Raw genomic sequence first — 26,078 nt, forward strand, 5'->3', positions numbered from 1 at the left:
ACAAAGAAGCGAGTATATTTCATCCTGTCCACTAAACTTATGTTCTGGAAGGCTTCATTAAACCATCAATCAATCAAACGATTGAACGTTTTCCCTCGACCAAATGACCATCGGTTTACTGCCGATCGGGTGCAAAACCGTACAATTCGATTCGACAAAACCGATACGGTACAACAATGTCCTGCATCGCTGGAAGGTTGAATGAAATACGGTCATTCGGAAGGCATACCGGTTAAAGAAATATGTTTCCGAGAAAGATTTTCTCGTCCATCGAAACGGCAAACACTCCATCAATGGATTATCGACGATCATGTCAGCGGCAGACAGGAACCTCCATCCCTAGGGCTTTTCCTTAGGGATGTTTTTTCTCTCTTCCATCTGGTCTGGAAGGCATGAAACGATTTGCATACGCTGGTTTGATCGAAATGCAGCTTTGCATATGCTCAGCACCACATGTAACAACGTCACTGTGAGCAATCACGGGCTGTGTGTGTTTCCGTCGTCGAAAAGTGATTCGTTGGCCGGTTGGCAACGTTCAGCACACGGGTCACGTTCCGGTTTGTTTCACGCGGTAGCACAAACACGGTGGGCTTTGAATGCTGAAGGATGAGTAATCCTTGGCCATTCAGCAGCAGAATAACAAAATGAAAAAAAAAATCCTTGCGAATGGTCAAGGTAGCCTAAACACAAACAAAGCCAACGAAATTTCCCACAGTGAAAAGGATTCTCCGGTTTTTTTGTGAAGATCCCAAGAGGTCCCCGAGTGAAATGATGGATTGAGAAAACATTCCGTTAAGCTGACAGAAAGGATTCGATGAAAGTGTTTCAAATCATTTCAAGAAGATACGAGACGAATCCATCTGACTGGCAGTCAGGGAGGACTTGAAGAACGTGTGAAATTAAAGAAATTTGCAATCAGTGCGTGTATTATGCGTCTACTAAGCAAGTAAATGAGAAGAATTTGTAGTACAGTGCATTTTTTTCAAAGAGTGTTGTGTTTTATGTTGTTAAAAAGTGACATTTTCCATGTCATAAATGTAAGAACGGAATTCGAGAGCAAAGAGTGTGTGAAAGAATAAGATGCGAGAGATGACACCTGGCGGCAGCTTCGCTAATTATCGTTGTGTAGGTGTGTCGTGATAACGAGATCATGATAGTGAGAACAGGAGCAATTGGGATCAGTAGCGATCGGACCGCAATACATTACACTTACTAGAGCTTTCGGTAGTGCGGCGTCCTTCCTTTGTACATAAAAAAATGCGGCAAAAAGTTGTTGTTTGGTGTTAAAAAGTGATCCTTGAGGATCTTATTGCATAAAAACAATAGTTAGTACAACAATTCGTGTGTTTTTTGTGATATTAAACAGTGAAAATGTGATATGCACGCGTTCAGATTGATGGCGGCGTCGGCTTGGGTTTGTGTCAGCGTACGCTCTTGTTAGTAAGTGTGAGCGAAAGAAGAATATGTATGAGAGTAAGCACATTTTTCAAACCAATGCGTGTACTAAGCTTACCAAAAATTTGCATTTGTGTTAGTGCATTTTGAAAACCTGTTTTGTCATAAAACCATGCCATGCGGCGATTGGTTTTTTATTCGTAGCCTCCGTGCTACCTTAGGAAAAAAAAATAAAAATTAAAAAAAAATTAAAATTAAAAAAAAACATGTTTCTGTACATGTTGTGGAAAGTGCACAGAAAGTGTTGGTTGTTGTTCTTTGGTAAATTAATTTTGGTATTTTTTCGTGATTAAATTCGTGATTCGCTTAATTCGTGAAAAATGAGAAAATTTTTAGGCAAGTGTGGTGTTTGAAATGTGCCAAAGTGCATTAAAGTGTGTTTTTGCCTTCGTGCACAGGAAAAAAATGGTTGTTTCTTTGGCGTGATTTGTTGTTTTGTGGTGAAAAAAGTGAAGTCTTTTAATCAGTGAGCTTATTGCGTAAATTCGTGATTAGCTTGTTGCGCGTAAAATGTGGCCGGAAAGGCAGTGAGTGTGAATGTGAAAAAAAATGAATGTGCATAAAAGCAAAGTGGCCGCAAAGAAGAAGTCTTGTCTTCCGAAGTAAAGTGCTTTTCGCATGGTTTATGAAAATAAAGTGTCCTGCGTATAAACTATCGTTTACACGGGTAAGTAAATGCAAAATGTCACGTATTTCGTGTAAGGTTCAAACACAAAATTTTGCCACAAAACTCAAGTAAAATTGCTTCTCCAACCCCCAAAAGTCAACAGTTTTGTCTTGGTAGGGACCCTCCCAATACCTATTCCGTCTTGGTCTTCCAAGGTGCTTGATCCGCCATTACCGGTTTGAAGGAAGATAAGGACGAATTCTTACCTTATATGAATATTTAAAACAATGAAGGGACTTGGGTATATTTTTATTCATAATTTTTATAATTTGTGTTTATCTCCTACTGCTAAAATTTTTAATTTAAAAGATTTTATATTTATCTTCCCCTAAATATTTACCCCTTTGAATATTATTATCATACCACAAAAAAAAAATTTAAATTTAAACAGCATTAAACATATAAAAATTTGAACTAATTGCAAAACAAACACTTACTTGTTGGATTGCTGACTTGGCATTTGAGCGTAACCTGTTCGCTTGCCCGTGCCTGTTCGATATAGTCCTTGGTCAGCAGATTCGTCCCCAGCAGCGCATTGTCACTGATCTCCGGCTTTTCCTGCGATGGCACATCCTCGTCATCATCGTAATCATCGTTGTAGTCATCGCCCGGATTTTCAACCGCTTCCGGTTTGTTGCGCTGCTCCTTCGATACGCTTATACTCGACTGTGGCAGTGCTGTGAAGTAAGGAACGTACAAAGTAATATTAATATCTAACGCTTATGTAGGGGGTACGTCCAACTCGAAGGGTATATTTCAGCTCAATGTTTGTTTGAAAATGGAAGGTTAATTTTGTAAATGCGCTCAATACACATCGTTTTACCCGTTCGGTGTTGCCCTTCATCTGTAAATGCGATAAAATAACAGTGTCACGAATTGGCGATGACGTTACACGCAATCGCTAGTATAGGAAGAAACACACGTTAACTACAATGTGTTCCCATACATTCTTGCCTAATGTGTCGGTTTTTGTTTGGAACATGAAGGACGGAATGATCATACCCGTGGTGTCGTGGTTTTCATTTCGACCGCCCGAAACGGGCTCGTTGGTAATAAAACTATTTATTACATTTGTCGAGAGACACCGACCGACAAGGAAGCAATGGTCAGATTGGGTACGAACCCTCTTGCCGACTCGTAATTGTGGTGCGATGAAAAAACAATTGAGCATTTATTAGCTTTTATCGCATTCTTTTGGTGATGTTACAACCACACGGTTATGGGATTCTAACAGTGACAAATTATTAGTGATTGAATAGAGGCTGTTATCATGTCAGGGCAAAAGGTTTACGGGAAGAATGTTGATTACAGAAAAACACGATGATATCTTCTTCAAATAAACAAAAATAAACACTAAATGATTGGGACATTGTCGAATAAATCAATGTTCCTTTTAGTTTCCTAAACTTCAGTACAATTACATAAAACAAAAACCAAGACAGATAAAAAAAGAGTTGCAAAACAAACTTGTTAAATCGTTTCCTGTCATCTAGCGTCGATTAGCACCAACTGTAGATGGTTCATTAAATAGTTCCCCTACCACCCGCTAGATAGAGCTATACAAAAAGTCTTATTTCGGTCGAGGAATTTGCGATCATCAGTGATTTTGATTCATACTTTCATGTTCGAGAGCACGTTGATTACCCACTTCACGGATTGGTGGTAATGATGTGGCTTGCAATGGAATGAAACACAATCATTCATTCAGCAGACGCTGCTGAATGGCAAAAATAGCTGAAAGAAATGAAGTGAAGCATTTCTATTTGTTCGCCATTAGTCACATTCCATTCCCTTCATAGCGATCGAATTCTTCTGATGCCACTAATGTGTTAATATCGCAGATCTCATACTGCAAGATTGTCGTAGTTGATGGCCTAATCATCGTTTTTTTCTCTTCTTTTCCCTTCTTTTCCTTTCGATAGGTTTCATTCCAGTTGTTAGTAATCGGTTGATTAACATAACCAACGGTGCCTGTTGCTTTGTAATATGCATGAACACTTGGCGCTTAATCGTGCATGAATGCAAGCGATCCCTTCTCACACAAATCGCTTGTCTTTTCCTCCGGTACATGACGATCGTGTCCGGAACGTGCTGTTTAATGCTGGTCTTCATCATTTATTACCCTCCAAGGGCTACGAGTGTTTAAATAAAAGTGACGAAAGTTACTCACAACTGCAGTCGAATGTGATCTGAGTACAAAACCCGTACTACAATCGATCAAGAGTTGAGAGCTCTTTTGTGGCAGTGTGTCGAGTGACATGAAAGTGTCCACCAGGTCCGAAAACGAAAGTGACAAAACCGGCACAAACGTGTCATTAAAACCAAAGCCTTTCCTAAAACGAATGGACGGTACAGAAGGTACCCTCAAAACGAGCATTTGTTTCGATGCCTTCGGTTCCAATTAGGGAACGGAATTGTTACACTCCAAACGTCACCGGAGGACTAACTGAGTAGCGACCGGCCGATGGTGTAACCATCATGGTGGGACACACTAATCCTTTTTTGGCCAACACTTTTAACACGGTTATGCAAAACCGGGTCACAAATGACGCTTACGATAAGTTTTTTGGTGATTTTAATTGTCTCTTGTTTTATGCTGTTTCATGTTTCGGTTCGTTAGTTTTTGGTAGTTTTTGGATAGCTTAATATGAAATCAATATTTATACAGTATTTTATGATGGTTTTTAACATTTTACACCTTGCTTGAATATGTTAACATTTCGCTAAGCACGAGTTATGCATTCTGTACCTCAATGACATAATGAACGAGCAATGTCGTGAGTAAGCAAAACTAAACCAAACTCCCCTCATTCGTACTTTTGAATGAATGTGAGTCATCCAGATGACTTCAACATTTCTTTTGGGACCAGTATCGGTTGTGGGCAAGATGGATTATTTTGCGTATTACGCTTCCCGGCACGTTCCCGTGTTTCAGGTCTTGTTCATTCACATTTGGCAAACGATTAGAATTGAATGGCTCGTCAAACTCCGGTGGTTTACAGGCAGTGCACGTACTTAAATTGTTTCCAACACCAGCACCGGTGATCCCCCCGGCAACAAAAGGACACGGAAAGAAAGTATGTTACTCATTAAAACCGTGTACCAGTGCTTGTAATAAGCGCGCACCCTCATATCCATCCCGGGCCACTTCCAAGGGATATTAACAATGGTTGGAGACCATGACGAATCGGTTATCCGTTTGTATGCTTCAGTTGCAGTGTAAGATGGTACAGTTGGGCCGAAAACTGTTCAACCTACCACGGATGGCGTCAGATATCTGTCCGCTATATGCGCCTTATTTTGTTTTTTTTTTCTATTCCTTTCGCAACGGGATTCGATGAACCAAAAGTAACACGTATGACACCACCGGGAACCTTCCATCTCGATGAAACAAACGGTAAAGCTTAAGGGGATGTTTGATTTTTTTGTCTTCTTTCTGTTGCTTTTCAATTGTCGCACACCAAACGAACGGGAACGAGCTTTCTGGTACGGTTTGGCGCCGAATCGAGGTTTACTACCGACGTGTAAAAGTTTCCTTTTGGAATGGTTTTTGACAAATATGAGCAAATTTATCATTTCAAGTTCCGATTCCGTTACGTCCGATAACATGTCAACCGTTGGTTGGGGGTCTCCGAAACAATAGGGAATAAGGGTCATTACTCGGACGCCTGTTCCGGAGGACTTATCCGATTTATTCGGCAAGGTTTCGGGTTCGGTGTTTTTCCTCACACCGGAGGGAGTGTTCGATAGTTGATGATAAGACAACTTCCCTTTTATACGGCTGGTTGACCGGTGTCATCGCACGGTGGGATAAATTTATAGTCAGATGGAGTTTTTTTGACAGTTTTATAGAAAAAAGTTTTTTTGCCATAAAAAAAGATTTGCTATAAAAATACGTTATCTTGATTGTTTGACAGCTGTCATTTTTGTCGTGTTTTTTTTTTGTTAGTAGCCCCTAGTACTAACAGTAGTGTTACTGCTTTCGACCAATGGAAATATCCTTTCCAGTCACATTGTTATTTCGCCAATCCAGCGATGACTAACCCTCGGGGGTTAAATTTACCAAACGCATAGCACCATCCCGACCGGCCAGAAAGACGCCAGGAGTGCCCCAAAAACCAACCACGTGCTGTATGCCGCAGGGAACACAAGAAAAAAAAGTGAAACACAATAAAAAACACTCCACAGGATGTGTTTTCGTCCTTCATACCGTGTGTGATCGGCATACCAGCGCCATATAGGCGACCTCCTGCCGAACAGTGTGACTGAGTCTTGCTTTTTTTCTCTTCTTCTCTGTGGATCCCAATTTTTTCACCCAGTTCGCTTCCATACGAACGTTTGTTGGGTGTTGTTTTTAGTATCCTGGTGGGGTAGGTTCTCTGCCTTTTTTATGGATTTCATTGTCATTTCAGTTTCGGATAGTTTTAGCTTTTTGAGGTAACAGCAAGGAGAAAAGATAAAAAAAAACAAATGCAAAACCACCACCACCACCATGCCCGGTATTCACTTGACCTTTCCGAGGTGGGTATTGACGGTGGAAAACAGGCAGCTTGGCAATAACGAACGAAGAATGATGACGGCATTTTGTTGCTCATTTTTTTTCGTCTTTTCATCATGCTTCGTCCCCGTTGTTGCCATTGTTGTTGGCTATTGCTAACTAAATGTCAACGCCGGAGGTCTTACTGATGGAACTGGCCGGATGTTAAAGCTGCACCACCAGATGCACAACGCAGTGCATCGATAGTTGCAGTTGGTGCAACGTTAAAGTGATGATGCGACACGGTACAGGTTTTTGTTGTTGTTGCGCTCCATAGTAGCCTTCGAGACCGGTTGTGTATGTCGGGAGGAGGGAAAAACATAATAATAACACCGGAACGTGTAGCATAGTGTGCAATCGTTGGTCAGTTTATTTATCATGTTTGCTGCTTTTTTCCTCGTCTTTCTTTCCCGCCTTTAAGACAAACTGTGTCAACACCCGTTGCTTTTTTGCATTTTGCTCCTTTGATCAAGCGACTTAATTATTGAGCAAACCTTATATTTATTTAAACAATTTATTATCTACTTTAAAAAATAGGTTTAAGTTTAAAACCACATTAATTTGATTGATATTTGTTGGTTTTTTAATTAAAAAATCATTGCAACAACTTTTTTTTCTCATCACACTGTCCTGTCGATCACACGACGTGTTTTGCTACGGATGCAAATTTGTTAACAACATTGAACATCTTTACTGCACTTTGTCATCCTTATTCTTCCTCTCACACACACCGACCACACTGCCCTCCATCGGTTCATTATCGCACCATCTTCTTCCATTATTTAATTTCCAATCCCCAACATGACGATGCACTCGGATGCAGCGGATGCGTCGTCGCTCGTTCGTCCAATCTCCATCGATCAATGAATGATGTTGGTATGGCAAGATCGCACCAGGCGGTAACGATGTTTTTGTTTCCATTTCGCTGCCCCCAATGGTTTGTTCACTGATGGCAATGATAGAAGTGTGTGCTTTTTTTTCTTTCTTTCTCGCTACTCTCTGTCTCATCTTGATAATGGTGTCTTATTGAAATGATTGGATGTGTGAAAGGGCCTGTGTGTGTGTGTGTGTATTTTTTTAAAAGCTTTATTTGTGTACTTTCCCGTGGAGTAGCTAAACGGAAAAGTAAACGATGTCCTTGTTTGTTTTTTTTTTACGGACGTGATTGAAGAGTGCTGACGGTGCGTAGTAGACGTCACCATGAATGGAGGAAGAGCGCACTTGAGATATTCTCACGCAGTCGGTTTTGGGTTTTTCTTTTTTGCTGTGCGTGTGTTTCGTTTACTGGGTCATCATGGAACGGTAAACAAAACGTAATATTTCCGGAAATGAAAAGTAAGAAAAATATTTATTTAATCAAATGAAATGATGCAATTAATTATTGTGCGATGGTTTGATAAGCAAATGTTTTGCAATAAAACAAATAATTTAATGACTTCGATATGAGTAAATAGCTCAAGAGAAAGATAAACAAATATAAAAAATGAAGAAATAAAAAAAAATACATAACTACTAAGATTTTTTTGAAACAGAAGTAAAGTAATATAAAGCAACTTTGTTCTTCATTATAACTTCAATACATTTTAGAACCGTATCTATGACACGTTGCATACTGGGGTTAATGATTTATGAGGCACACATTATATCCACCCTAAAAACTAAACTGTACCAGTTTGTCATTAGTGTGACATACTGGCCCATTTCGTCACACCCGCCGAGCACAAGTATGAATGCGTAACCATTGTTCACAAACTATCAAAAATTACCATGCCACCCCTTACATGGTTTGGTTGTTAAATTGTAACTGAAGTGTAAACACAACATCCGAAAAATCTAACCCTCCACCATCGTTTACGTGCCGAATGTTGTAAATCCGGGCCAGAAATGAAAAGTCGTTTATTGCTTTTTGTATCAACTTTTGGGCAATGCACACTGAACCGAAAGGGGGATCGCGTCCGGGGGGGTTTGTGGGTGGAAGAATTATGAGCTCTTAATTAACCTACCCGAAATTTGGTTCAGCAATCTTGTGTGTGACACCACATCGCCGCAGTTCATTTGGCTAATGTACGGATTAAGGAAATGGACATCGGAAAATTATTCCCGTGAAAGCCTGGATAAACTCCCATTAGTGATCGGGTTTCCAATTTATGCTATCGCCTGCGGTTGCGGTTGCATTCGAAATGAGATTCCCCGATCTAAGATGATTGCAAATTAATTAGACCCGGAAGCCAAACTGCACCGTGAGCCTCATTGTTTCACACTGTGTGTCGTACATGTCGCACAAAAGCAAACAGTCGCGACAGAATAAACAGAGTTGATCGGTAAAATTGTTCTGGATCGCTGTAACTATCGCCAACGGGCACACGGTACGATATAATTGTCAATTGGTCCCGTGAGCCAAACCTGAAATCGTGGCACTGATTGTGCCGTACCGACACTGGAAGCCATTCAATGGGGACGCGGAAATCGTGCCACTGCTCTTGGGCTGTCAACGACATCGCCGACTGTCTAACGGGTCGTTTCGCTACGGGTAAGATGTAATGAATTATTAATCGAAACAAAACTCGTTCGATGGCACGCGCCTGTATCTTTCTGTAGCTTTAGTCTGGTTCGTATGGAATTTTGTTCGATTTTACTATTCGCAAAAGACCGTTAGTACATCGCGGGCAATGGAATTGGCACACGTTGTTGGATTTGTCTTTCACGTTTGCTGAGATCGCTACTGATGATGTGTACATAAATCAACATGGATGTTGTGTTTCTAGGAAGTAGTTGCTGTTTACATCAAGAATAGTTTGCGCTGATAAGATGATTGGCAAAATCAAACATAACTACAGCTGTGATCAATAGAATGGCAGTGTTGGTACTGATGTTGTACATTATTTTAATAATTTTAATGGCTAGATCGTATTGCTTATTATTGGTATTTTAAGCTACAATACAAAATACAATTCCTTCTCCGAAACGTGAAAATTTTCTTTTTCCTGGATGATCTCGACTAAAATAATTCTTTTTTAAGTTTCAATACCATATTTTCAGTTAGTTATACAAACAATGGTCCACCAAGAAGCGCTTTACGAAAGTGACAGAATTGCGATCACAAACGTTGCACTTCTCTTAAGACTTAAAGGCTTAAAGTTAATTTGGATCGATTAATCGATACGTCTCCAAATATGAGTGCTGTTACCATCAAAAAGCAAATTTCTATTAGAATTTATATTTTTAAATTGAAGCCCCGAGAAGAGGTATTATCGCCCAAACCTCCATGTGTCAAATAGACTCATGGACCCAGGATTTCTTTTAGAAATTTTCGATATTTAAAAATATCTTTTTCCACGTGTGAGTAATCCTCCTAGCTCGGAATATGTAATACAATATACTGTTAAAATTTTGAAATACAGTTACACCATTGCTATTACTTTGACCACCACTGTACGTCTACGTGTGTCATGTTCCAGAATAAAATATTTCAATTTGAAGTATTTAATTAATTGTTTTTTTTTTTGAAAATTTTGATTTGTATTTAATAGAAAAAAGAAAATATTGAAACATAAATGTCGATCCTCAATTATGCAGCTTAAAAAATAATTTTTAAAATATTTGTACAATTAATTTGATCAATGCAACAGTAGGGGTTTTACCCGAAATTAATATTTTTAATATTAATTTATTTAATTAATTTAATTAAATTGTTTAAATATCCCTTCTAAAATAGGATCTTCAGTACCAGTTCAGCACATTTATTTTTGCTAAAAACCAAAAACCATTTGTTAGTCAAAACGTGCTCATTATCAACCTTTTCAACGGTTTTGATTCAACCTCAAACCCAATATCATGCACTAAATCGTGGTTTTTGTGATGAACAAACCCTCCGGCAGAAATGCCAGCAACGAAACATCATTGTGAAACAATGGAACCCGAACCTTTCGTCAAACCAGCCAACTAGCTCCGGTACGTGCTGGATCCATCAGGGGTAGCCCTAAGGGAGCAATTTCCGTTCGTGCGAAATAAGCTTCGCAGGTTTTTTTTTGCAGCTTCGCAGCACCAATTGCGCTTGTGGAATTGTGTGCATGGTTCGCGTCACGATCACGACCAAAGAGTGGTGCCCATTCATCGATCGCTTTGGAGGTTCGGGCTGTGGCAAAGGGCCATTTCTTTGATTCGGCGCGCATGCACCATCCAGAAGCAGCTGGACGATGACATCAACGTTGCATACGTTCGCTCTCCGGCACGCCGGCAGACGGATGGTTGTATAGGAACAACATAATCGCTTTATGACAGCGAATGCGACCAGGCTCAGCACATTTGGTTGCGTTTCGCTGAGCATGAATCGTGTCCGGAATGGAGACAGAAGCTTCCAACGGACCTGTAGCTGTCGTGACACACATTTTCACGGATCGCTTGCAGATTTGGTTTGACAGGACGGGTATGTACGCTTGTTAGAAGGTGCGGAGTGTGGTAACGAGCGGAAAGTTCCAGCATTTTTTCACGTTAACGCCATCGCGATGAAAGCCTTGTTTTAGGTGTATCGATTGATTCAGGAGGCATTAAGTTGGATTATCATTTACCATCACTAACACTCGGATAAGTTGAGTAAAGTTGGATTCATAAGAGTAATTTTGTTAGAATATTATTATGCAACCCAAATAAATGAAGTACAAGGTTAGCTGGTGTTATTAGTAATAGCTGTCAATTAGCGTATGTCAAACTACACTAATATGCAGCAGAATAAGTGAAGGTTACGCAATACTAGTTCCATAATCAAATCGTAATAAATATATCGCCTCATGATTAAGACATACAACTGTGCAACACATTCGTACAGTGATTTATGTTCACTGTCGTGTGTCAAACGGTTCCAATAAATCACAATATCATATTTTTACACTTGTGTGTACACATGAAATCAATTGCTGGATCAGTGTTTTTTTTCCTGTTACCTTTTTATCGACCAATGTGTCCATTTCCCAATATCGTGCAGGAAGAAGTTGTGGATCATAAATCTAAGCTTTGCATGCACGAAAGAAGTACCACTAGGACTTTCTCCAATTTTACGATCCTTTATGCTCCACAACTCCCACACAACACTATCTTGGGCATCCATTTTGTTCGTTGCTCCGTCTTTGTGCTCCAGTATACAGAAGTAGGAGTACATGTTACAACCTGTTCCGGGTAATAGCAAATGCTATTGTAGGCAAAAAGATTGCAAGAAGAAATAAATCTCGTCCTTTTTGTAATGCGATTTTTCCCCCCCTTTTGCCTTATGGTTTCTATTGAGTAGTGCCAATTCGTGTGCGGTTCCAACTACTGGTGCTTTCTATTATTCTCTTCGTCGAAAGGAAACGAGAATTCTAGGGAAATGTACATCTTCTACCTTCCACAGAATGGCACTTGGAGCTTTGAATGGTGGGAATAGTTTAGAACTCTGGTAACTGCAACGACCTGAACCAGGAATAAAATAAAAGGTCAAACACGCTGACAGAACACCTAACCTCAAACACCGAACACAATGTGCCGTGTTTGCCGACTGGCGTATTTAGGTTAATTTGATTCGTGTGGTTCTGATAAACGATTTTATGATCGTCACCGGAAAACCTTTTGCCCAGGAGAGAGGAAAAGTAAATGCGGCAACAGAAGCTCTCCCCACCTTCTTTTTAGTATAGTATCCAAACTTTTGCTAGAACACTTTTTTATTATCGTTTGTATTTTTTTCTCTTTCACTGTTGTTGCATGCTATGTCACTTACAGTGGTTGGCCAAGGGGTGTAAACGAAGCAGTAGGCTCTCGCCAAACAGTACCGAAAAAGCGGGAAATTATGATCCGGAAGTTTATGGTTGCTTGCTCTCGGTGGCTTTGTTGTTGATGCTTTCCGGATGGATAGGAACTGCTTTGCACGGGAAGCAGGAAACCCGAATCGATCGCTAGAGTTTGATGTGAATATTTCGTTGTTTTTTATTTGTTTGGATGGTAGAAATCAATTAACAGATATTTTAAATGACATTTTTTTACTGGCGAATACGACCAGAAATGGTTAAAATCGGGAGTGATACAAAAAAAATACACGCACCCAACTCAAAGGACAAAAATTGGGTCCCGATGCCGATGTCGTAAAAGTAAAATAAAAACGAAACCCTTTACAATACAGTAAGTAAATTAAAAACATTAATGGATGACCATAAGGGACCGAACAGATCATGTCTATAAAAAAAACTAATTTATTTCACGGTGAATGATACAATCTCAACCAAAAGTAATGGTCAGAATGATGATGCGATGCTAACCCCTGGATGGAAACAATTATCCATCAATTAAGGCCGATCCATAAGTGACACTTTTAAGAAACAATATTGATGTTACAGCTTCCCATACCGTGCGGCATCCACTTGGCAACCGTTCCAATTCGCTAGACATCCCGACGCAAACGATGATGAAAAATGGCATCATTTTCCAGTACGAGGGAGCAAAAAAACCAACTTCTTCCTACAGGAAGGCGGGAGGGAATCATCTGAGGCAAGTTGTCGCCATTGCGTCGCGTAAATAGGTCACTGTTGTTGCATTTTACTTCCACTTGTGCTTCCTTGTGCGCTCTAGCACACTTGCCTTTTTCACGCTCTGCTGCCCACCAATCCGTGGTAAAGTCGCCAAAGCGCTTTTATGATTTTACGTAAGCTTCCCTGATCGCCCACGGATGGGCCGAACGTTGGCAACGGTCCAACAAACCGAAGAGCAAGAGTAGATGGGTGAATCGCCGAGCTGTATCGGGCGCTACGTGAGCGTATGCTGTATACTGCTTGTCGGATGGAAATGATGGAGTGCGGCCGGAAGTGTTTGGAAAATGGAGAGTGCGCTTACAGGATTAATCATAATGATAACGATATGAAGACATTTTTCATCACTTCCATGGAAAGGCATCCTCGTGGACGTGCAAAAGTGTTCAATGTGTTGGATGCGGTGTGGACGATGTACACAACGTGCGCCAGAATAATGTAACATGACGTATAGTGGAGTACAACATACGGAAACCAGATTCATCACCAGTTGCTAGCGTTGAGGTGGTGTAATTCTTTTGTTAAACCTCACAATAAGTCTATTTAATATCATTTTATTTTTTTGATTCGGTATCTTATAAGAACTCAATCTCAATTCAAGGTTATTAAATATTGGATTAATATTTCTGAAGTTCGAATTTTAAAATTGCTGTGCAGAGTTGGTCTAACGTATATAACGTAACACAGTACCAGTTCCAGCAACTCCAGTTCAAAACTTATGGTTCCTTCAAAGATCTGTGTAATGTCCAAGGCTTTTTCAGGCTTTTGGAGACTTATTTCATGTCCTCAACAAATTTCATATCAACAAGCAAAGGAACTTTAATCGAAGTTGAACAATAGTTCTGCTTGGAATACTGGAGTCCTTCGAGATTTGCTCACTTCCTTCGCTATGTTAACCCAAATTTCGATATGTTTTTCTCAATTAGAGGAAGATATGGCCTGAGTTGCCGTTTTCGAATATCTTGAGATCTTAGCGGTCCCAATAAAACCCAATATAGTGTTTTACTAAGGGAAGCTCAGGTACCTCCGAAGTTCCTCACAGATAATAGGAGATTCTCAGTATAAGATTCGCCGAGTTCGTCGCTTACGTTTATTACCCCATTCGATGGTACTCCGAATTGAGCATTAAGTGTTTCGTGCCTGGAGGCATTATCTGTTTTCTGCTAACTTGCCCTAAACACATTTTTATTAATCCGGAGTAGAATTTATTTGCCAGTTTCTCACGCTTCTTAAACCTTCGTGTTGGCTTTTGACTTGAAGATATTTTTTTTTTCTTTAAGAAGTTCTTAACGATAGCCTTAATCTTCAATAGGCACTCGCAGTTATTCGCATTGCTATAATCTGCTACTGTTTCAGCGATACTTTCATCACCTCATTAAAAAGCGGCTAGTTACTGTATGATCACGTCCGACAAATTCTTCAAACGAATTTCATTTAATAGCTTTTGTTGTTGACCGTGGAGTTTTGTTTTACCACAGAAGTACTTCACCATGTCCAGTGGACTTCGAGACGGTGTACACATTTCACACCATCCTGCTCTCTAATCCATCCGGACCGGACACAGGAGCACGTTTAAAACGCTAGCTTATGAGCCGTTCTTTTGTGGTTCTGGGTTTTTTGTTGTTTTGCGTTACATGAGCTACATGCTGGTGAACCTCTTATATTTCCTCTAGCATAGCTAAACGTACAACTGGGACACACAGCAAATGCGCCCAGCGTTCCGTTGTGCAAGTCTCGGGATTATTGTGCCACCGGTGTTAATTGTCACCATTCGTTGTGTTGTTGGTGAGGTCTCTCTTCTTGCTTCGACCTGCTTGATGTTCTTTTCTATCACTATTTGGCTGCGTTATTTCACAGCAAGAAATGTGCACCATTTGTGTGTTTGTTCTGTTTTATTCGCATTTCTCTGACTCTTGTTTCTAACGAGCCACATTTACACAATTTTCCACTCGGCGATGATTACCACGTAATGTTTACCGCTCGTTCGCGCGATATGGAAGGTTGCTTCGTTCCGGTCTTCCACATGGCGATTTTCCTGTTCTCGTGCTGACGTCCCAAGACTGAAGCTTGGAGGTTGACGGAGTTCGCTTCACTTCGCATCACGCAGCACTGTGCACTAAGCTACTAGAGCAAATGCGTTCAAAACGAACCACTCCTTGCTGAAGGAACTCCACGCCTTGGTTTATCTTTAGCGGAACATGCGTCGTGTTCGGGTGGAATCGGGTGAAATTTATATCTGCCGTGCCGTGCCGCGAGTCAGGCGTGAGGTAAAACACAAGAATGCCTACACGGGAGATAGTATCAACCAATCGATCGCAATAACTGGTTCTTGATGGCTTTTGGGGATGGTTGGCGTGAGGTATCGGAATCGAAAATGGCAAAGCTCGGGACGCAGAAATTATCAACATCTTGGCTGGAAGGTGGAAAACTCTAAACCTACCTCCAACAGAACCGTCTCAAATAACACCTTTGTGTTGAATCAGGCCACACAAAAGCAATGGTTGGTTGTCCTTCTGCAGCGATGACTCAACGACGCCGAGGACGTCATTTTCCACTCCCAATGTAATATTTTATTCCTAGTGCCTAGCGAACACTACGGTGTCTGGCTTCCTTTTCTTCGCACGAATAATGTTGTACTGTAGCGGACGGTTTTGCTTCAGTGACAAGCTATAGCAGAATGCAAACGAAGTGAATTGAAAAAAAAATAGTTTCTTCTCACAGCAATAGGGCAAACCCCTTTTCAGGGTTTCCTTATCGTAGTGTATGGTAATTTTCTATTATATATATTTTTTTACTTGACTTACCACGCTTTTGTTCCGTTTTTCCCCCATTATGTGGAAAAGGAAATTTCAAAATCACGAAAGTGCAGTATTGAATAATTTATCGTCCAGTTTTCCTAAGCGTTCCCGAGCGTTTTGTTGATGAAAATCTCTAAGCGTTTTGGGTATGGAAGTGCCTTTCTTTGTGATGTGTTTTTTTCTTTGTCAAAGAAAGGAAATTATACGTAGAATGTGGTTAATGCAACGCGTGCAAAAAGGGTTCCTTTTAAGAATCTTCTTATACTATTAGGGCAACGTTTCTTAAGTATGCTTTAAGAGGCACACAGAGTATTATATATCAATGACGTATGACTTAAAAATTGTATCTTAAATTGCAGGACCAAATTCCAATAATTAAAGACCAGAACTGACTTCATACTCAACTTCTCCAATCCATCGATTGGAGTCCTAAGCAATCGATCAACACAAAAGCCTTTCCCCGCCAAATAACGTAACGTCTAAATATTTGTTCACGAGAGCAATACGCTTCGCTGCCGAATTGTGCCACACGCACCGTTTCCACAAGGGATTTCGGGAGGTCGGCCTATGTTTGACAAACATAAATCTAACCACCATCGGGTCATCATGGCCTTGGTACGACGCTATGCTGTTCAAATTTCCCGCACCCGGAAAGGCGGAAAAACGGCACACCGAAGCAAACGAGCATTCCGAGACAGACTCGTTGTCCATCGGAAGAGATTTCTTTGTTCCATTTCGTTGGGATGCAGACTTCAAGTATGGCGAAAAAAAAATCGTGCATGGAATGGGAAACACACTTTTTCTCCAACCCCCCCTTAACACACTATTTCACAACCATTATAGCGTGAAGAACTCAGAACGCTGCCGATGAAGCTGTTAGGGCGGTATATTTCGACGTCCGATGACAGCTCGCAACTCGGTCAGTATCATTCGCGCGGCACTGCCATGTGGCCACATGTGGCGCATCCCATAAGGGACGCGATTGCGATTTGATAATGCTCTGTGTCTTCATCTGTGCGGCAGACGTATTGGCAAAATGGAAGTCAATTCGTAATTCATCACCAACAGCCACTCAGCCAGATGGAACGAATGGGGCGAATGCGTCATGCATGTGTAGCAGGGCAAGTTATTTCATCTTTATGTAGTTTGGAGGTTGTTCTAGCGAAAAATTGTATTAGGGAAGCCGATAGTGGTTGTGCTAAGGACATGATGGCTTTTATTAGTAGTTTTAATTTCACTCAGCTTAATTGCAATTGCAAAAGTTTGGCAAATCACGTTTCATTGCCTGTCGTCCGGTAGCTGCTTCCTCATTTCCAAGGCCATCGAAATTTCGATGAGCTCATTCCTGAACCTCATTCCAATCTAAGTCTTTGCTTCGGGCAAGAAAAACAACCGAAACTGTGCGCGACAGTTGAAAGGATTCTCCGCAAAGTGGAAAATGCATTTGTGGGGAAAACTAAAACCTTCGATGGCGCCATTGAAACGCACCCATAAGCTGGGATTTAAAATTACCAAAAATACTGAAGAGTGAGAAAGAAAAATAAAAATCAAGTGTTAAGCTTCAGGTGAATAGTTTTCTTGGCATGCTCATATTTATTATAGTGTATGCAAAGAATGGTTTCAACAAACAAGCTCACAATATACGAAAAAAGAAGTTTTTATTCCGTTTCGTACATGACAATCAAGCTTTTGTACTAGAGTTTTCTCACGTGCTAGTGTTCTTCAACCTTTTTTTTTATTCTGAGTTCTTCACTTTAGTGTGCGAGTAAAAGTGTTTCATAAATTGATTCTTCAACATAGGAGGTACTCCCCTTGGGAGACAAGTAGTGTCATAGTTTTTCAACAACCACCTCACATCGAACTACAAAGACTCCATCGTCGAACTGTTCCCCTTATCGCAAGAATAGTGTTAAAAGCGTTGAGGAAAAACAACATGGAACACAGAAGAAGTAAATGAATAAAGGAAAAATTTAGCAGCCGTACGTCACTGGAAAAGAACATCACAAAACAAGACCATATCGCAAAACTTACGCATGCATACACACAACGATACTGCTTTATTGTAGTACTATTTTTTTTTGAACTACTTTCGGCATAAAAAGGGGAATCACTGCCTGGTGAAAATGTGTCCCGCATTCAAACGAGGGGTAGAAAAATCCAAACCATGGAAGGAAAATCTCCGTCGATGGTGTGCGCAAAGGGAAAACTATATCGTGTGTCAGTAGTGCCCTGTACATGTCCATGCATAATCGGCCATTTCGGAGCCATTTCCACTGCAGAGTAAAATTGAAGAGGGAGAAAAAAATATTCCCGCTTTCGGCAAGTGAATACGCGAACTCATATTTCAGCCCGACCACCCGAAAACTTCGTCCCCAAAAAACGTCCCGAGCGGTAACGTTCGACGACTGCGGAAAATATTATATTTATAGTTATCGGCCATAGCGTTACGCTGGATATGGGGCAGTGGCATGATATCTCTATACCGTTTTCTACATATATTCATTGAAAAACATTGCCTTTTAGTCTTATCGATTTTCCGACTCTCCCTTTTTGGAGGGGTGAGGATTGTTTTGGTTGCCGCTGCCAACTAGGCGAACCTGTGTCCTGTATATTTTTGTGCCGGAATATATGGATCTGGCGCCTGATGGCTTTTAGCCTTGACCAACGCGGGACGTCAGTATTGCGACTGAGTCTAGCCTGGATATTGGACCAGGCGATGTATTGCCTGGGTGCAATTTTAACAGCGTATGGGTCGGTGGTTTAGGTGGTCAGGTCATTGCCAAGTTGAAACGCAGGCGGACAGCAAGCCGACTGTTTTACTGCCGGTAGCATACATGCTCGATCGAATTGCACAGAAAGTCATTGCTGGTCTTATCGATAAGAAGATGGAAAGGTTTTTGGTAGTGAAATTTATTGAAGCTAACATAAGCTGGTTTGTTGCAGCTATTCCTTGATGTATGGCGCAATGCTTAAAACGAATTGCCCGATAAAACGACACAGTTTAGTATTATTTTTGTGCAGATTTTTTCAAACATAAAACAGGAACGGGTTTACGCAGCTCTTTCAAAAGTTCTTCTCAATACACATTCTCTAGAACGTGCTGTTTTGCAAGAATTTTATTACTCTCCGCACCACTCAAAGAGAGTTACGACTTTTGTAGGGTAAACTTTGTAAATCTTCATGAGCAAGGCATCCCCAATAAAGGCCATAAATGAAGCAATCATTTGAATCCTATTCCACACCAGGCGTGCTATCGAGCGTTATCCATTCATTCTCTCCGAAAAGTGTTAAGTTCAAACTTTTTGCCTCCTTTTCGGAAGGTTACGTGATGTTCCGCGTACAGTCCGATTACAACATCAACCCATCAGGGAAGCGGCAGTTGACGTGACTGATGGCAGTTTTCAGTTAAATGGAGCAACATTTACAAACGAGACCAACTCGTTCCAACCAGATTAGAAACGATGGCCGCCCTCCCCCTCGCGGCATCAGGGTTGAGGTAATAATTCAAGTCGAGAATCGAGTGCATTATGTGCAACGTCAGATTTTACGCGATCCGCTCGTTTGGAGACGCCAGAATCAGCTGGTGTGTATGAACCGGTCGACCAGCTTCAGAACAGGGTTCGGCTGTCAAGTTTTTTTTTTGGTAGGAGTATATGCTAAAAATATGCCCCAAAAAACGCGGAAAGAACCTCGAAACATTGCTTTACATCGCTTCCGATGACGTAAGCCATCGACTGTCGAACGTCCAAAAATCTCGGTCTCGATAGACCTTAAGCTGTCGTGCTCTCTTTCACCTCGATATGTGCCTGTCGAGATTAGCGGCAGCTCAGGGGCGAGTTAAGAAGTAATACCAACTCACCGTCCACTTCATTCAAAGTTTGGGACTCGCGTGTAAGCGAACGCGGGCGCGCGCTCCATAATATTCAGCACAACACAACGGTCATGGCCCCTTGGCCCCGCAGCGTGTAGTGTTGGACGATGCTAAACCTCCTCCACAGGAGGAAGAAAAAAAACCAACGCTCAGCGCCTATTTAATTTGGAGGAGTTGGAAAACGAAATAAAACGAACCTCCCAGACCAAATCGTACGAGCGATACCTTCCGCTCCCGTTAAAGTAATCGATCATAACGAGGGTGGTTGGTCTTGAGTGGATCATGGAAGCAAATGGGGATTGGTGCACGGGACGCGATAGGTCGCAAGACGGAAGATCCAAGTGGAAAATAAACCTGGCATTTGGATTTGAAGAAGATTGGAGCCGTTATGGGGACCGGGAAGAAATAGAATGATGGCGTACAAATGAAAAATTATTATTAGACTTTCAAGTATTTCTCTAATTCGTGGAAATTCCATTCTAACCATTCCCATTGGATTGATAGCTTCCCTTTTTTTCTTTGGGGGGAAAGTCCAGTCTCGACTGTGTTTCTATATTTTACCTCCAGCGCTCCAAAGAGCACCATTTGTTCAAGTAGTTTTATTGCATTCAAATATTCATTGGAACGAAATCTTCAATTACTTCTTCCAGCTATTGAAGCTCCAATGCTGAATGGGGGAAAGTTCGTTGCAACTGCACCCTGTGGCAGTTGCACGTTTTTTTTTCGTACGATAAGAGCACACCGAGTTTGAAAGAAAATCATGTTCCAATAACACAAACAGAAGGCATAGAAAAAGGTTCAAGATCAATACATTGGAGCGACCCCAGGTGGTAATGGGAGTGGAGCTAAGTCGGACCTGGTAACGTGTGAGACACGATTAAGAAGCGATGTTTGTAATCAAAACACGAATAATCTTCTCCGTGAAAAGGGGTTGAGTGTTGGAAAATGTTATTCGTTCCTGTTTTGATTTCTACCTTCGGCCGTTTTCTCTCCGGAGGCCGATCAATCATACTTCAAGCGTTTCTGACCATATCGATGAATATTCCAAATATGTGCTGCTGGTGGAAATTGGAAGAATTCGTGACTTTACATATTTTAGATGAAACAAACACAATCTAAGCTGTTGCTTTTCTGGTATCTAGATAGAAGATCATTTCGGGAAATCAAGAATAGTCGATAAATTTTGGAGCTATCTTCAATGTTGGAACGCATTTCCTGTTTTAGTTGTGCCCCATGCACGATGATAGTCTTAGCTTATTTAGTTTGCAAATCGCACCACTTTACAACAATGTTCAGTGTATGATATCATAATGCGCCCATGAATAACCTCAAGTAATCTGGCATCTGGTATCGCAGCTAACCTTCCCGCCACAATTTCCCGCTAGTTTATCCAGCAATTAATGCACGGAGTTAACGGTAGACTCGGGAAAAGGTCTGTGCTGGCGAAGGTTAATTTGCTTCCCTAGTCAAACAGTGCCTACCATACAATGGCATCGTCGATCTTGGCTAGCACGAGATCTTCATCAGAGTTCCCCCTTCGTTGGTTTCTTCCGGAATATAGTGATCTTGAGATTGTAATGTATTTAAATCGCGCGCTTTATGAACCATCCAGGTCTACGTTCGATAGGTCTACGATGTGGCATTGCGCTCCAAAGAATCCAGACCTTTCCCATAGCCTTTGGGGGAGAGAATGATATAGGGTTCATCGTGTTGTTGGCTACCTACTGGAGCAACCCAGGCGGAAGATCTATTCATCCATCGATCATTTAAACAAAACGCCCTATTACCTCACCCTGTGGAGAACGAGCCTTAGTAGAATGTGCAGCCTAGGTTCAAAGATCCACGAAATGTTACCAGCTGGCTGGCTGCTGACTCGCGTTCATCAGACATTCCCCCCAGGCAAGCTCCCCATCCCAGACCGCCGTAAAACGTATGGAGAGGGTGCGAACAGTTTTTTTCACTCCAAAGGTCTGGGAAAGCCGCAAAGAGAGAAAGCATAACAAAACAAAACTAAAACCGGTTGCACCCTTCACCATACCCAAGCGGACGAAAGATCGTGCCAAGATCGTGCGAAGCTATTTGCTGCCCATTTATTGCCCTAATGGGTCCCGATTATGAGCGGCGTCGGTATTATGAAGACGACGCCGGCTCCATGTACGGCAAGCAACGACACGAAGCGTGGATCCCATTTGCTGGACTTACCTTCTTTTTTCTGACCACCATCCACGACCCATTGGTTTGTCGCCGTTTGGTACAGTGATATTTGGGGATGTCGATGTTGACGAACGCTTTCAATGAAGATTATGATCGAAGGTGTCAAGAACTTCTCTCGTTCGGTCTAATTGATTAACAGGGTTATTAATGGAGCTTAACTGAAGGGGAGATGTTCAGAGTTGTGGGACGTGCGTAATCAAGATGACACAAAGCGTCTAGTTGTTGTTGTGTAGTGTTGAGTTTTGGAGCTTCCTTTACGTCGTCGGTCATTGTTGTTAACGAAATCAGAAACCTTTGCCCTTGCTCTGTCTAAATTACGCTGTGTGGGTTGTACCCAACAATGTCACCTTTTTAAAGTTACAAAGTTAGCAGCTCAACTCATCCGTGTACGGGGAACCGCGAGGTTCGCTTGTTATGATGAGCACGTGAGGTGTAAAATCATTCCCATCTATCGCAATTGATAGACCCCTGTAACTGTCAGCACCGTTGACATTGTTTGGCCAACAACATCAGCTTGCTTATCAACATCCGCACGTACGATGGAAACTAGCGTCAAATGTGTATTGCATAGAAAACTAGCTGAACAAATATTGCCAATACCCTGGAGACGGTGATGGACGATGTAACCAGATAGTGCCATAGGTCTGATGCCATTCATGCTCACCCAGCAGCTGATAAGTCTGGACAATTCGATCAATCAATTACGTATGTGAGCGTTTGGTAAAAAAAAGAACTGATAATATTTGTTTTTCGAGTCATTCGTTTCGTACTGCTTTGTAATTATATTTTACGGTATGAAACATTACCTCATCGATAAGAATTGAAAACTAACTACTGAATTAAATCATTTTTGCAAACCCAACCAACAATACTTCTGGCTCTCCACTTTTTTATGTCATGGCCCATTTCCATTCCATTTTCTAACGCATTTTAGCATAAACGTGATCGGAATGTTTCTCTTTACCAGTACGGTAATGTGTGTTATGCGCCATGTAAATTCCCAATTGCGATAGCGTTGGAATGTCACAATCTGTGAATACCATCCGCCTGCCGCTAATCGCCAATCGTCATTCAGTGTCTTAGCATGGAATGGTTGTTTGACATATTTGTCATTTTTTTCCTCTATGAGCTCTTTCGCTGTGCCCTAATGAAATAAACGCTATGGGAAATTCTTCGCATGCGATGAACGATTCACAGCAAGTAAATCGAACGCTCATCGAACGCCGATCATGTGTGAAGTGTAGTCGTCTATTCGCCGGGAGTTCTTGGGGTACGTTTCAAACAGTTCAAACACCATCCCAACCGGCCACCGATCGTTTGATGCATACGAATGTTGTGTACACGATCACGTACACGTTATTGACCTCCGAAGACGGGGGGCTAGAAAACAACGGCGAAAGATGGGAACGAAACGCCAAGAACCCACGGAATCCCGGTTAGTGACCGGGACTGCAGTCCCGCCGGACACGACCGCCATGACAATCGGTGGTACGAACCTCAATATTGACAGTGTTCAAAATGCCTAACCACTTCATCGTAAACCTACCAGCACCGCCCTTCCATCTTCGTTACCACGTTTTTTTTCTCAGGTTTTGTTGAACGAACTGACGGAAAGGGGCACGATTCCGTCCATCGCCCAAAAGATGTACGCTGCAGATCAACCCGAACAAACAACACACAACCCAGACCGATCAATAATGTAAGTCATTTAACCGACCAAACACGTGCTGGAGTGCTTCTGAAGAGAGCCGTGCAGCTATGCTCTTACTTGTAATAGGAGCCATTCCATATTAGACTACACAGGACAGGTAAAATTCGGGAGCGGTCGATGAGTTAAAAGTTTTGGACATCACCCAAACGGATTGGCGCTCCAACGAATCCAAACAAAGGGAGAACCGTTTTGTTAGGTTAACTCCAGTGGGATGTTGTCAGTAATGAGACAATGCACATTTACACTGTTTCTGAGCATGAACAACGTATTACGTACATGCCTTTCCAACTAGTTTTAGGCATATTTTGAGATATATTTGGCAATTCTTCGAACTCTACTATGGAAGACAGAACAAGTTTTGTTCAAGTTTACTTTAACACCTTTTAGGCACATGGTTTATTTAGTCTCTTCGATCCATTCTTACTAACAATGGAAATAACCCTACAAGTCTGCCAAAATACAACCTAACCTAACAATTGACAAAACTTTTTATTGATTATTGTTCCGAAAACACGCTAGCGGTAACGAGCGGTGTTCGTGTGTTTGTCTTGCCATATGGTCATTAGATACGGGCACGGAGCACGCTTTTATGCGTTGACTACGCAACCTAGAAAACCTAGCCCGATAGATACCATCATCGTCTTCGAAAAAGGGCGACGGTGATGTGACGGTTCATTGACGGTAACGCAATATTTGCATAACCTTAACCAAAGGCAGGAAACTGTTGCCAAGAAGCGACAATACGACAGGACTTGGAACGAAGCGTTGTTGACAAATTGGTACGGAACTTTGGAGGATGTCTACGTGCGCCTCTTTCCCCGGGGGTAGGTCGTACAGTTTGCTTGCTTTTGTTAAGGTTGATTTATTTTGGCAAAGTTCTGCACACAAACCATCAGCAAATACCGGTGCCTCAAAAGGAGGCTTTTATTTACGTAAATTAAAAACATAATCGATCGTGCTCCCCTAAAAATGTCTTGTCATAACAGACTTAAATCCTCCCATTTGTATCTCATTTTCACAGTCTAACAGCAAATGCATTTTGAGACACATTGCACAATACTGCATCTTTGGGGTGTATCAACTCGCCGTGGCCGGCATCTCGCTGTGTCGGAAGAGTTAACAAATCACCTCCAATAGTGGAGGGAAATCGCAGCGATACATCTTACACTACGACCTCCCATGGTGTATTCAGGCGCTCCCTGAACCCTGCAAAGGGTACTGGCAGATCGGCAGATCTCATGCTTTCCGACGCATCTGACGAGTTGACATGCAACTGACTCCACCCGAAGGCCAAACAAGCACATGTTGTGAACGAGAACTAGAGTCAGAGTTAAATTGGACAACTTAAAAAAAACACACTGGGAAATATCGTTTCATCATCCAGCTCGAAGCGGGGAAAGAAGTTTGAAATATTTCCTTTGGAGAGAACAAGTGTGGAGTTCGGGGTGAAAGTCGACGCTAACGAAATATTCGTTACAACAAATCACGAAAATATGATAAATATTTTTCCTTTTCCCTCCCATCTCGCCCCCAAAACGAAAACACAAAAACTAACGTTTTTGGATAAGATCCGTTGGAAGTCGGCGTTTGTGGCGTAAGAAGTGGCATTTTAGATACGCCCCATGCAACTGCTTGAATCTCGTTTGCCTGCTTGAATTCCAAGTGGGAGATGGAGAAGACACATCCGCCCGAAAGGTTTACCGGATATGAGATGCATCTTGGTTTGCAGTTTCTGCAGCTGTAAGATGTCAAAAGATTGGAATCACCGTCACGGTGATACATCCACCAAGGTGCTTCCGCTCGAGTAAAGGAGAAGTAGATTGTGTGGTTGGGAATTTTCAAAAATCAACAAACAATCAACGTACTCCAATGTTGACAAGGTCACTGTGGGTAATGAGAGGCTGATGAAGCTGCTAAAGGGCATCATCATCCCAATGGGCGGTACAAATTCACAAGGAAGCGAGCAAATCTCTTTTCGCACAACCAACAGCAACTTTGTTCCTGGCATTCATTTCACGATTCAAATTCCTTGCCTCACTGTAAGCAATTCCCGGTAGCTTCCTTAACTACGGTACTGATCGACAGGCAGCCAACCATGGTGCACATCGAACTGGAGCTGGTTGAAAACGATGCACGTCCCCAAGATATATTCCGGCGCACGGTAGCACGGCAGCACCGCCCGGTTCGACAATGTTTGCGTTTTAACGCACATTTAACGGGGACGTAAACACTGGCCACCCCCACGCACGCTATAACCCGACGTTTCGGGGCGCCACA

At 41.8% G+C, this 26,078-nt stretch overlaps 1 protein-coding gene across 5 annotated transcripts in view; it reads right to left on the bottom strand.

Annotated features, from left to right (window-relative positions):
• LOC125768170 (neurotrimin-like) overlaps positions 1-26,078 on the bottom strand; it is an 80,257-nt gene that overhangs the window by 7,495 nt on the left and 46,684 nt on the right. For all 5 annotated transcript variants that reach the window (XM_049435497.1, XM_049435499.1, XM_049435495.1 and 2 more), the window contains exon 3: positions 2,560-2,799. In XM_049435497.1, the coding sequence (XP_049291454.1) occupies positions 2,560-2,799 (240 nt within the window). The remainder of the gene's footprint in view (positions 1-2,559; positions 2,800-26,078) is intronic.

The sequence above is a fragment of the Anopheles funestus genome, chromosome 3RL (assembly GCF_943734845.2).
Source record: "Anopheles funestus chromosome 3RL, idAnoFuneDA-416_04, whole genome shotgun sequence".
Lineage (NCBI taxonomy): Eukaryota > Metazoa > Arthropoda > Insecta > Diptera > Culicidae > Anopheles > Anopheles funestus.